The sequence below is a fragment of the Sceloporus undulatus genome, chromosome 5 (assembly GCF_019175285.1).
Source record: "Sceloporus undulatus isolate JIND9_A2432 ecotype Alabama chromosome 5, SceUnd_v1.1, whole genome shotgun sequence".
NCBI lineage: Eukaryota > Metazoa > Chordata > Lepidosauria > Squamata > Phrynosomatidae > Sceloporus > Sceloporus undulatus.
The window spans coordinates 120,860,056-120,872,946 of NC_056526.1; the positions used below are offsets into that span (position 1 = coordinate 120,860,056).

At 39.1% G+C, this 12,891-nt stretch overlaps 1 protein-coding gene across 9 annotated transcripts in view; it reads right to left on the minus strand.

The window, feature by feature from the left end:
* FRYL (FRY like transcription coactivator) overlaps positions 1-12,891 on the minus strand; it is a 184,923-nt gene that overhangs the window by 2,725 nt on the left and 169,307 nt on the right. For 7 of the 9 annotated variants that reach the window (XM_042466787.1, XM_042466786.1, XM_042466783.1 and 4 more), the window contains 6 exons: positions 12,535-12,739; positions 11,654-11,803; positions 10,523-10,621; positions 4,600-4,668; positions 1,922-1,939; positions 996-1,106 (listed from right to left, as the gene is read on the minus strand). In XM_042466787.1, coding sequence (XP_042322721.1) covers positions 996-1,106; positions 1,922-1,939; positions 4,600-4,668; positions 10,523-10,621; positions 11,654-11,803; positions 12,535-12,739 — 652 coding nt within the window. The remainder of the gene's footprint in view (positions 1-995; positions 1,107-1,921; positions 1,940-4,599; positions 4,669-10,522; positions 10,622-11,653; positions 11,804-12,534; positions 12,740-12,891) is intronic. The other 2 variants (XM_042466782.1, XM_042466785.1) reach the window with 1 other exon arrangement.

Consider the following 12,891-nt stretch of genomic DNA (forward strand, 5'->3'; position numbering starts at 1 on the left):
GGAAAGGTGGATATAAATGAATTAATAACAAGTAGTAGTAGTAGTAGTAGCAGCAATGCTAGGAGATGCTCTAGGAACCTGTCTCAGAGGATTTGCCCTCTGAGTGCTAGAGGCCAGAAATATTTTTTACAGAGGCTGAAACAGCTGCACACACAGAATCTATGGGCCTATTCTATTTCTGTTACTTTTAAAAAGCAACCATGGTTTTACCATGAATTTAACAACTGAAGATGACTGTAACAAGAGTTTAAGCCATTACACTTAAGGTATGCAATGAGGGAATGCATTGTAAACATTTTAAATTAGACAAAACATAAATAAAATATTTAAATTTAAATACTGTAGAGGTTTTATAGCAGCTTACATGCATGCACCTGTCTATGGATGCACACTAGTGGCGATATCAGATGCAGTTCTCAGAGATGTAACTGTTATGCTCTCATGTTTTAAGGGTACATAGCTTTTAAGGCACCAGATCCTGTCTGATCTTGGAAGCTAAGCAGGGTCAGCCTTGGTTAGTACTCAGGTGGCAGACTGTCAACAGATACGGGTGTTTTAGGCTGTATTTCAGAGGAAGGAATTGGCATTTCTTGCCTAAGAAAACCTTTTGAAATTAACGGGGTTGCGTTAAGTTGACAGGTTACTTGAAGGCAAGCACAGACACAGCCTTAAAATCTTGCTTCAAACACTCATCACTTTAGCGCCTTGAATGTTTACAATTTGAATACTTGAAACTTTTTGTATGTGTGCATTAGATGTTTGAACCAATAAAAATGTATTTGAGCAATGAGGTAGTAAATCGCAAACTGGTTCAATATTATTAGAAATATTCCACAGGCACCATGCAAACAGTCCACAATGGATATAGATGGTCTTTTCTCTGAGGAGGCACTTTCAAAATGCATTGCTTAGAACACCACCACCAAGATTTTCCAATTTCAACAATACCTCTATAACCAAAGAAACTAACACAAAGACAGTGGCCTCGTCTTTACCTCTGCCTCTTTTTTAACTACGTCCACTTGGCTTATAAGTTTACAATAGGCTTGGAAGAGAAGCAGCAACTGGAAATGCAATTTATATAGCCTCCGACACAACTCTAACTCCTATAAATGAAAAAACACACAAAGTCAATATCTTAAATACACAGTGTGCTAATTAAATTATACATAGCATTCTGGCACAGAATTTGCAGTATTATAGGTATTTGCTTACTATAGAGAAGGAAATGTTAACAAGATGTAGTAACAAGATGAAAAAAGATGGAAGTTGCAGTCATGTCTACATTTATAATTAAAAATAAAAACTGGCACTGCCCTTGCAGATTATATATACTGTAAACGTTATCTTTTAAGAAGGGCAATTGTATTTCCAATGAAGAAAAAGGAGAAAGGGATTTTTATGACATTTTAGAAATGCCATGGTCTAGCAGGGAAGAAATTGCTTCTTTTTCTTTTGGTAATGTCAGCTTTAAGTCTAGATCCCATATCAAAGATAATACTTGCATATAAGCATACAAATGTTTCTTCCCACAATTAATACATTTATGGAAATACATTTATATGTTTTTAGTTTTTTGGTTACTGAGTAGTGTAACAACTTCAAAGGCAGTATGCTCCTAATCAAAACTGAGTTAACCTTTCTCTGCATATTTTTACATGTAAATGTATCACAGGAGATGGTTAATATTGTTTTAGAATAACAAAAGAAAGCAAATGGTAATGGAATCGCTTGCTATGGACTACAGATTTCTATCATCTAAGCACAGCTGACGACTGAGGAGTTAGAGAACTGAAGCAAACATTGCTAAATAATCTATTATGAGACAAAGCTATATCACATATGGACAAGAGACAAAAATGGAAACCAGTTTGTTTACTGGCATGGTTAAGTATTTGATAAATCAAGAGCCATCACTTACTGCTAGAATTTCCAAATGCTAAGCAAGAAGGTGTGCGGGTCACAAAAAAATACAAAAAGGAAAAAGATAAAGAATTAGTATAGAAGTTCATTTTAGATGGGGCCTCAGATGTCCCAGACAAAACTAAAAGAAAAGATAAAACTAAAAGATTCTATGCAAGTATGAAAAATACTAATTAGACTTCAAAGAACTGGTAGATGTACTGTGTGCCTTGCTATCATGCAATATGATGAAATTATATTGTGAAGAGTAGGATGTATCTGTAAAGTTCTAACACTGAACTGGGTTAAGGAAAGTTGGAGATAAAGGGCCCCAAGCATCTATTCATTAAGGCAGCAAATGAACTTCACACATTTTTAATGTACTGTTTGACACAATCATATTGTTCCCGGCATTAGCAAACTATAGTGCATGCTGGAATGAGGAGCAAAACTGGGAGTGGGGATGGGAAGGAAGGCTATCATTAACACTTGAGAAATATTCAGGAGTGAATTCACCTTTGGTGCTTTACAGGCCGCCCAAAAGGGTGGTCTGCTGGCGCCCTCATTTGCTGCGTGGAGGAGCCTCAGTGGCCAAACCGCGCGACTCCTCCTCGCAGCAAAAAGAAGCCACAAAAAGCGGCTTCTTTTTGCGGCACCATTATGACACCGCAAAGCACCATTGGTGCACTTGCGGCGTCATAATGGCACTGAGACATGCGCCTGCTACGTCAAAATGGCGGCGCCCATGTAGAATGGGCGCCACCATTTTGTACATGTTTGGCGCATACTAGGGTTGCTGAGCACGTACTTTTGGGTGGTGTAGAACCCGTCTTTGTCTCACCCGGAAGATCAAACACAAAGGGCAATGATCCTAGCTGGGCAGGGCCAGAGTTAGTCTGAACAGCTGCCAGTCTAAATAGTAAGCATAGTTGTTAGGGACAAGGTTTGGACTTGAAGAAAGTTCACTACAGGGCAGGTGCCTTCCAAAGCCAAAAATGTCCCTCTTCTTTAATGTGCAAGTACAGCACCTTTACATTGCACAAATGTGTACTGGGGAGACACAGACTGTTTGGGAAGGTACTTTTACTTAGTGACCAATTGCTCCCCTTCATTCATTCATAATATGTTGCTTGGTGTTCCTGTTAAATATTAAATTGCCTGCCTTTCTCAGCCAGTATCATTCGTATACTAAAGTAACTGGAGCACTACATATTAGGAACCTGAAGAGAAACAAACACAGTCTTTTTCAAAAACACTTTTCAATTAGTTTTACAAAGTGAGTCTGATCCTATGCATTTGTTCCAAGGCTTTGGCATTATTCTTGCCTCCTGTCCTAGGCAGCAGAAGTCATTGGCTCACTTGCACTGATGGGAGAAAAAACTTACTTGGGATGCAAAATCATCAGTTGATAAAAACTGGGTGAGCTCTTGCATCTTAGCACAATTATGACAGCAGCCCTTCTGTCTAACATTGGAACATAACTACAGAGTGAAAGGCAAAATAATGTGGCATGATGTGTTTGGAGGATGGCAAGCAGCATGTCTTAGCTGCTACAGTATGATACAAACCAACAGCTAAAGTACCATTCTATACATGAGAGGAACAGCTAGAAATGTTTACATTAGACACTGATCAGCTCCTTTATTGTCCCAGCTTGGAAGAAAGGAAAGGCAGAGAAGACCTGACAAATGAGGAGCCTTCAGAAGTTCTATCTCTCACCTTTTTTTGTCTCTCCTACCCCTTAATAAGAGACAGAGAACAAAAACTAGAAGGAATTCAATTAAAATTAAAAGGATTTTAAAGAGTCTGCTGAATACAACTCCTGCTTCCTATGCAGAAAAACAGTGTCAGTCTGGATCTAAAGTGAGTTCTTTCCTCTGTTACGGGCAGAAGACAGACTACTTCCAATCATGAAGTGGTGGAATACCAGATTCAGAAACTACACTTAGAATACATGGAAACATCTTTTTGCTATTAAGTATGCTTACAGGAAAGGATTCAAACAATTCTTACACTGATACAACATCCACACATTTCTCTTTTAATCAAATCTAAATCTAACAAATACTACCAAGACAAAAGTACACATTTAACTGAAATGTTTTCCATGTTTTATATCTGTAGTAATACTGTACTACATGGTACTTAGTACTGTGAAATACATTCCTATAAAACAAACAGCTGTTTGGTACTGAATAGCCTGTTTCAAATAAAACAGACAAGATTTTCATCACCCTAATAATTGTTTGAAACGTACCCTGCTAGACAGGTCATAGGTACGTGCCCAGGACTCATTAGATTAGATCCAGCATAGCTTCTGCACTAGGCACTAATTTATCTGATGAGCAGAGATGCAGAATACCAATTCCCTAGCTTGCAACAGCAGCTGCATAAAAGCCAGGCGTGTGCTGGTACGCAAATGCTATCTGCTCTGCTTATCTGCTCTGTGTTATTAAGACCAGACCCGCAACCTGGCTCCTGACTTTAATAAAAAAGAAAATCCATTATTCTTAAGCCAAAACTTATAACACTCTACACTTCCCCCACAGATTGTTGTGATAACTGAAATGAAAAAAAAAAAAACTTTACAAGTAATCTTTAATCTGTCTGGGAATATCGACTATTGCCAAGGCGCACACAGATTTCTTATTAATATATGACATAAAATGGACTCAGTGACTGGAAGCAGATACCCACCTGAGCATCTGTGGTGGTTCCATGAATACCATCATCTGTACCAAATGTCCTTTTGCAGTCTTTCAGCCACTACACAATAAAACAAAAGCAAATTAAAACCACTGGCAAAGCACAGCCTAATCATAAAAAGTAGCACCACAAACAGCCCAAAAGACCGAGAGAATGTATTTTGTCTAGATTTAAGAATGGTAAGAATGATTTAACAACCCCATTCGGAAACTATCTGACAGTATGTATGGTGGAGACCTTATTCATAGAATGGAGGGAAGGATGCATTCTATTTTGAAAAATAATTTGAAGCCTGATGATGAGGGAAAAAAGGTCACCAATACACGCTACATCATCAAACTGCTATCTCATGAATTTTACTGATGCTATAATGACCTTTTCTTTTACCTATGTACATCAGGGAAGAAGAAAAAATGTTATTTCCATCTGCTCAATTTAATATTGACTACTTAAGTGAATTAACTACAAGCATGTACTTATGTGGAGAACAACTGACATTTTCTAAACACTGTGATGTCAATTCCAATTAGTGGCATTGATCCCAATGCATTTGCATTTCTGTTTTTCCCTCCCCTGTAGCTGACAGCATCTCAATAATACACTGTATGAGAATAAATAACTTAAAATGTATATGTAGATTATTTTAGTCCGTGCGTAGGGCTGAACCTCAGTTGTTGTTGTTTTGCCCTTGAGCATGTGGGCAGAAAAAACACAATGAGATGTCAAGAAAAAACAGGCGGTCCTATGGCTTCCCCATAACATCCTGCTGCATTTCGTATGTATGTGCAAATATAAACAGCAGAGGCAGGAAAATAGGGTTCCATGAGCTGTGTCAGAATCCCCCAAACATGCTCGCCTGGGGAGCACATGGAAGATTCCCCAATGTTTACTTCACAAAAAATCTCCCTACTATCTACCTCATGAAGATTCCTTTAAGCAACTGTTTGTATATCTACAGTAATTATGTTTTGCCTGTGATTCAGTCTGTCTACCTATCTATATATCTGAACAGATTTACAAATGATCCCACATAATGTAAGTAATGCTTCATTCTTACCATTTTCATACTGGATTAAATACTTTTTACTCAAAACAAATGTGAAGTGAAAGTTAATAGGGTGAAGAGAAAAGCTTAAGAACACAACTCAAAAGAGCTTAAGGCAAAACAAATTCTGTGTCTCATATAACTTTAAACAAAAGCACAGGGTCAATAGCAATGGCAACTTGAAGCTGCTCTCAAGAGGCAGACTGGCTTCCCTGACAGAGCAGACTCCTACAGGCATATCTATTTTTATATAACCTGCTCCACTCCTGACCATTAGGTTGAGTTGAAAGTAGTACAAAATAGGGTGAAGTTGCTCTGGGCTCAGTCTTTGCCTACCTAAATGAAGGATAAACTATGAGAGGATGTACCAGCAAGGATTCAATTTCTCCTTCCTCTATAATATATATGCATACTGATAGTTTATATCATTATGCAATTACTTGCTGCATTCCACAACTCCATATCCATAAATATAGTCATTCCTCCTTATCCACGGATTCAAGCATCCATGGCTAGAAAATATTCCAAAAAAGTATAAATTCTAAATAGTAAACCTTTATTTTTCCATTTTATATAAGGGACACCATTTTGCTATGCCATTATATTTAATGGGACTTGAGCATCCACGAATTTTGTTATCTATGGGGGATCCTGGAACCAAACCCCAGCAGATAACCATGGCCCATTGTATTCCTCAGTGAGTATTCAGTGCTAAAATCACCTCTCTCTCTCTCTCACTCTCTCTCTCTCTCTCACACACACACACACACACACACAGGTGGAAGAAAAATGGTTGGCCTTCCAGATTTCAAACTACAACTCCCGTTATCCCTAACAATTGACCATGCTGACCTAGGACTGATAAAAAGCTGAAATCCAATATTTGGAGGCATATAGCTTTCCTAACCTGTAAGTAAATGGTATACACTTAGTAGGTTCCACATACACATCTGATTTCCTATTTGTGTGAATATTTGAGTTCTAGTAAAATATTTGAAGGAACTAAGGTGTCTATTTAAAATATTTTCCTGACAATCAAAGCATTCTGTTACAACTGCATTTTGGGTATTATTGCTCTCTCTTTATTACAAAAGCTCAAAGTTATCTGTATGTTATTTATGTACAAGAGTCTGATGACTGGTAACTTTAATGACCTCTGTCATCCTAGTGCAAGAGAAGCTTTAAACATGAGTTTTCTATAGTGACGCTGCTAAAGACTGCCTAGGGAACTATTCCTTTATTCAGCCTGTTTTTCAGTGCAGTATTTGTGAGTGATGAGGGCAGGCCAAAGGTTTAAATGGGTCACCTGAGTATTTCTGAAGCAACTGAAGCCCTTCAGAAGATCTGAATAAATTTCACAGCTTGCATCCAGAAAAATAAACTCTTGCTCTGAATACAAAACCTGTACAGTCAACTTTTGTCATCTTTGACAAAAACCCTGTTGCTCCTCTGTAGCATTGCTACCTTTAAAATTATGAGATATTTATGAGTGAGGTATTTATGAGTCTGAATGAAGGAGGACAGGATGAATGTTAGCATATATGCAGTTTTATTGTTTGCATTAAGTATCCAGTTTTCCACTCAAGGGCAATTAATACCCACATCAGTCCTTTTTGTGGAGTCCCCAATTGCAAGTTAAATGATGTCTGACCTTTCACCAGTACTTACAAAACATACTAAGACAGTCCAACATTCACTGATTAAAAACTGCAATTGACACATAGGATACTTACCATTAAAGTCCACTCGTGTATGCAGAAGAAGGAAACATTCTGAATTGGGTTATCTCCTGTCATTGCCCATTCTAGGTAATGGTTATGTGACAGGAAATAGAGAAGATTAGCTCTTGCCTTGTTTGGGTCTGTAGATGAGCCAGTTTAGGAGAGAAGGAACAAAATAGGTAGAGGAGAAGTGAAGCAGAAGATGAAACAGAAAAAAATCACTGCAAGGGTGGGACTGATGTCTCCTTCTGTACACAATAATGGACTTTCACAGTAAGTACCCAACGTGCCATTCTCTGTATGCTGTGAAACAGATATCTTAAATTGTGATATACCAAAACTAGGGTTAAAGAATTGGGTGAATTGTCATATTTAATAAATATATATTATTGAACCATAATGGCACACTATGAGTTTCCTCCAGTAATGCATTTGTGGAAAAGGCTGCTCAGGTGACTGCTGACCTAGTGGAGTGGGCAGTGGCATGCAATGATTTTGGGAGAATAAGGGATTCATAGGCTGTGGAAATGAAGCATGTCAGGCAGTATGATCTTCTTATTGAAGGAAGTGTGAAGGAAGGAAACAAAGAGGGTATCTGAATTCATGCACAAATTGGGAAGACATAGATATTCAGGACTTTTCTGACATCAAGCTTGTGCCAGAGCTTTTCTGGCAGGTGAGAGGAGGGAGATGGAAGGGAGGGAGATGGGACATGGACTAATGAAATATGGAATTGATTTTTGGAAGGAATCTGAAATCCAGTGACAAGGTGATTATGTCCTTCGAAAACATACCTGGACAGATGGAGAAAGACGCTTTCAATTCAAAGACCCTCCTGGCTGAGGTGACAGCTACCAGGAATATATCTTTAAGAAGAAGCAACCTAAGTGGAATGGATTACAACTGTTCAAAATAGAGATTCAGTCAGGACCTTGAGAACCAAGCAGAGATTCCCGGTAGGCAATTTATGAGCTACAGAGGGATAAATGAGTGACACTCTCTTGAAAAACTTCTTAATATGAGGATGAGAGAATATGAGATATCTGGAAGTTGAGGAGTGGACAAAGGAGAGGGACAGGTTTTGACATCTAAGCATATTTGGTTTTAGGCCCATCTCAAGATCGATTTGCAGTAAGATCAAGAGGAGATGCACTGTAAACTTGGAAATGCCCACATCTCTCCTGTGGCCCAGCAGGCAAAGACCTTACAGTTGGTTTCATATATTCTGACCATGGAAGAAGGGCGAGAAACCAACATAGCACAGATTACACTTTAGGAGTATTGAAGGCTCAAATATAACTTCCTCTAAGTCTCCAAGTGGCTAGATGCATCCAGGTTGGATATGTGTGGAAAATGGAACCTTGGGACACCAGATAAGGAGACTGAGATAAGAAACAAGGGCCTTGGAGGAAGAGATGCAGGATCCCCCAAAACTATGGATCAATGAGTACTGCCATGGCTGTCAGGCTACCTTTTGCATCTGACCACAGTTACTGATGCTAAACTTCTGACTGACAACAGCTTACTGACTCTGGAGTTCTGAATCTTGTTTACAGTTAAGAGCAGGACACATGTACCCTTGGCACTCTACCCAGAAAAGCTGGCAGCAGTAATAATTATGATCCTTGGGGTGGTCCTTGAGAGTGGCCCTCTTGTGGAGATTCCAAGGCTTGGTTCACCAATGGAGAGAGGCTTTTACCACCTAGGTGAGATTCATCAGAAGATGTTGTTTGGTGAGGATCCACACTTTCAAGGAAAGAAAAAGGAACTGGAGAGACCTTGCATGAAATCTGGCAGAAGGGATTCTCATGCTGAAATCATTATATCCAAGAGATGAGCAAGAAGCATTAGATCTGCTGAAAAGAGAGACCTGAAGGCCTTCAACATCTGGAAAGGTTTGTGCATCTGCTTCACAGAGAGAGAGAAGCTAAGTCCCAATGGGTGTTCAGCAGAGCACCCAATTGAATGATCTGCTGGGATCTTTAGAGGGTGATCAAGAGGTCCTGTTTAGCTCTTCCAAGAGAAGAGAATGAATCTGAAGGTTACCGAGACAGCAATAAATGTGAAATCCTTGAAGTCGGAGGAGGGATCATGAGTTTGGAAAAGATCCTGGGGACTGATGTCAAGCCAAAGGGAAGGGTTCCGGATCCCCCTATGGATGCCAAAATCCGCAGATTCTCAAGTTCCACTGACCTCAATAATGGCGTGGCCGCATGGGGACAATGGCACTCTGCCTCCCCGGCTACCCAAAGCCTACCTCGCCTCCTCCTCCTCCTGTGGCCTGGCGGGTATGGCAAGGCCTGGAGGGTAAGGAAGCGAAGTGGCAGAGCCTCAGCAGGGCCAGAGCTGAAAGGGACCATGAGGTCATCCTGCAGGGCCCCAGAGCATCTTTCTGGGAAGCAGCATTCTGGAGCGCCACCCTCGGACCTTTCTTCCAGTCCCAAAGGACGGCCAAGGCTTGCAGTTCCTACTGTCCCCATCAGGCCTGGACGAGCTCCTCTGACTGCCCAATTGGTCATGAATGAAGGGACGGAAGAAGACCCGGGCTCCGCTGTGGGAGTTAACAAAGCAGTCCCAGCAATTGAGGGATCAGATATCTTGAGGAGGGGGGCGTGCTACCACACAGAGCCAAACAACTCTTGAAGGCAGCAGTAGGGACTGCGCAGGTGCTATGGACCAGGTAAACATGCCTGGGCAAGGACCTAATTGGACCTAGAGGCTTCAATTGCTTTCTTTTGGCTTTTCCCATGCTAGACAGCGGAGAGAGGAAAAGGTGAATGAAAGAGGAAAAGTGAAAGGATATAGGAAGATAGAAGGTTTTCCCCCCAAATGAAGTTAAGGGAATATGAGGAGGGGCTAAAGAAGGAATAACAAAGGAAGCAGGATAAGAAATATATAGAAATATTAAGTATAAGAGATTCAAGAGGAAACACCATAGAAGAAAGCAGACTTAACCTGGGTGAAGAAAAGGAACAAACTGGGAGCAGCACCAAAATCAAGGGCTAATCTTCTCTATTTCATTTCACATGAGCACTGCCTAACTTGGATGGTGAGAGATTACCCAATTCAGGATGTCTCCTTTGCCACATACAGAGAATATCAGTTGTTCCTTTCAAGGCAACCAAATACTGCAATATTATACATTTACCTGCTCTGCTGCCTCTCTTTTAGCATTGTAAGTATCCAGATGTTCTTGAAGCTCTAGAACGCTGAACTTCAGTGTTTCTAGTAAACCACAGGAAATCAACTGCAAAACAAACATAGTATGCATAAAACATACAAACTGATAGATCTTTTTACTGAATATTTCAGCTTTTGAAATCCAAGTAGATCGTGAATGTCTAGTGCAAAACGTTAATGCTTGGTAATATCACCATGGTAGAACTCCAAGTGTTACTGAAGACCTTTGATGGCAATCTGTTTTCTGATCTTTAATCAAACCAAGAACTACGATAGTACCAAGAACACATTTCTACTAGTAATACTGTTACTTGTATGGTACATTATGAATATGACTAAATTATTAATATGGCTGAAATTTTAAAAATGAAAACACTTAAGTACCTTTAAAAAAAGGCTTCACTGTTTTGTATGTGGCTTGCTGGCAATGGCTTCAACACTACTAAGCTCCAAGGTTTGCAGAGGTACATAAAACTTTGGGGGGAGGGCAGAGATTCAGCTCAATGAAACTGAGCACACATAATGACCATTGCATACATGTACATAATTAAATATCTTGGAGATGTGGATCATGTCTAATCACAAAACCATACACACCTTAAACATACAGTCTGAAGGTAATTTAATACAATATTTTAAAAATAATTTTGGACATGAAACTTTGTGTACATTGAACTACCAGAAAAGCAAAGTTGTCACTATCTCGGCTACCTGTGGAAGGCATTTTGGTTTTTGGAATATTTCAGGTTTCAGAATTCTGGATAAGAGAAATTCAATCTGTATAAAATTCATATCACATTAAAATTAAAAATACAGTTAACAGAACTAAAAGCCGTTAAAAGCAAGAGTATTAAAAAGACTAATTAAGTCTTAAGACTAATTGAATAAAACCATTAAAGCTAATTAAGTAACGAATTTAGGAGGTTACTGAGTTTTAGTAGTTACAATTTTAAAAGAGTCTGCACATTGAAGCTAACATGGCTTACTTTTACAATGAACTAATTCTTTGTAAATTCCAAAAATACATAACATTCTGTACCTTTACCATAAAAGCCATCACACAAACCTCCAGGTTATTTAAACAAATATAAATAATTACCGTTTCTGCATCAATAAAAACAGTTGGGCATTCGGAACACAGCATCATAACTTCCAAGGAACTTTTAAATTTTGCTCCAATTCGTTGTAGATTCTCACCAAGAAAACTGACCGATTCATGCGTTATAGCTCCAAACTTCCTTTGAATGGTCTAAACAAATAAGAAGGGGGAAAAAAAAAAGGGGGGGGGGAGAAGATAAACATTTACTTTTTTGTATATAGATAATTCAGCAGATATATATATATTTTGTTATATATTGTTTGAGAGGTAACTGGAAATGTCTCCAAAGGAATACACCAAACAGACAGATCTTTTTTTTAAAATCCCTATGAGATAAACCTCCTATTGATACATATGGGTTTCCAACTGTTTGCACCCACTTTCCTTCATGTGTATCAAAAAGAGAATTCTGTCACCACAGAGAACAGGCATTAGCATATTAAACACGTTTCTCTTTTCTAGTGCTGCTGGGGATGCTGAAGTCATAACTGAAGGAAGGAGAAAAGCAGTGCATTCCTAGGGTAGGGTAAAGTGATATCAGCTTTTGAGGCAAAATTCTGCCCAATGTTAAATCAGCAGAATGGAAAACATCAGTGTCTTACAGTACCTAACAGACAGCGGCCTTAGAAACAGACAATAAACCTTTACAAAGAAAGGTGTGAAGCAACTAGAATTCTAGCTTCATAAACCCCTATTTTATACTGTCCCTCTGCCACCTCGCCACAGATTATATGGAAACTTCACCTGTAGTGGCAACAACCCTTCTGCTGATGGCTAAGGAAAATAGGTAGTTTCCTTCAAAAGAATTCCAAGGAGTGCCATTTTACAGTTTATTTTAAGGTGCCAGATACACAACAAGATTTACAAACAAAGACAATTACCTGAAACAATCTAGAAAATACATGAAATGTATAGACAGCAGAAGATCCATCTGTGTCTGTCAGCAGCTGATTAACATGGCAACGCCAAGCCTCCTCTTCATCATCATACACCTGTGGCTGAAAAGCTGCCAGTATGGCAGAAAGAAATGGAGAAGGTGGTGGAGATGTCTGTACTTCTGGAAAGCCATCCTGTTCTTCATCTTGACTATTAATAAAGCACATGAGAATATGCTGAAGAAATGCTATTTCACATTATTTTATTTTGATTAATTAACCCTATTTTAAGCATGCTACTGAAACAGGGCAGGAAAGGTTTTGTATCCAAAGACTGATAAACAACCAATTTAAATCCAATTT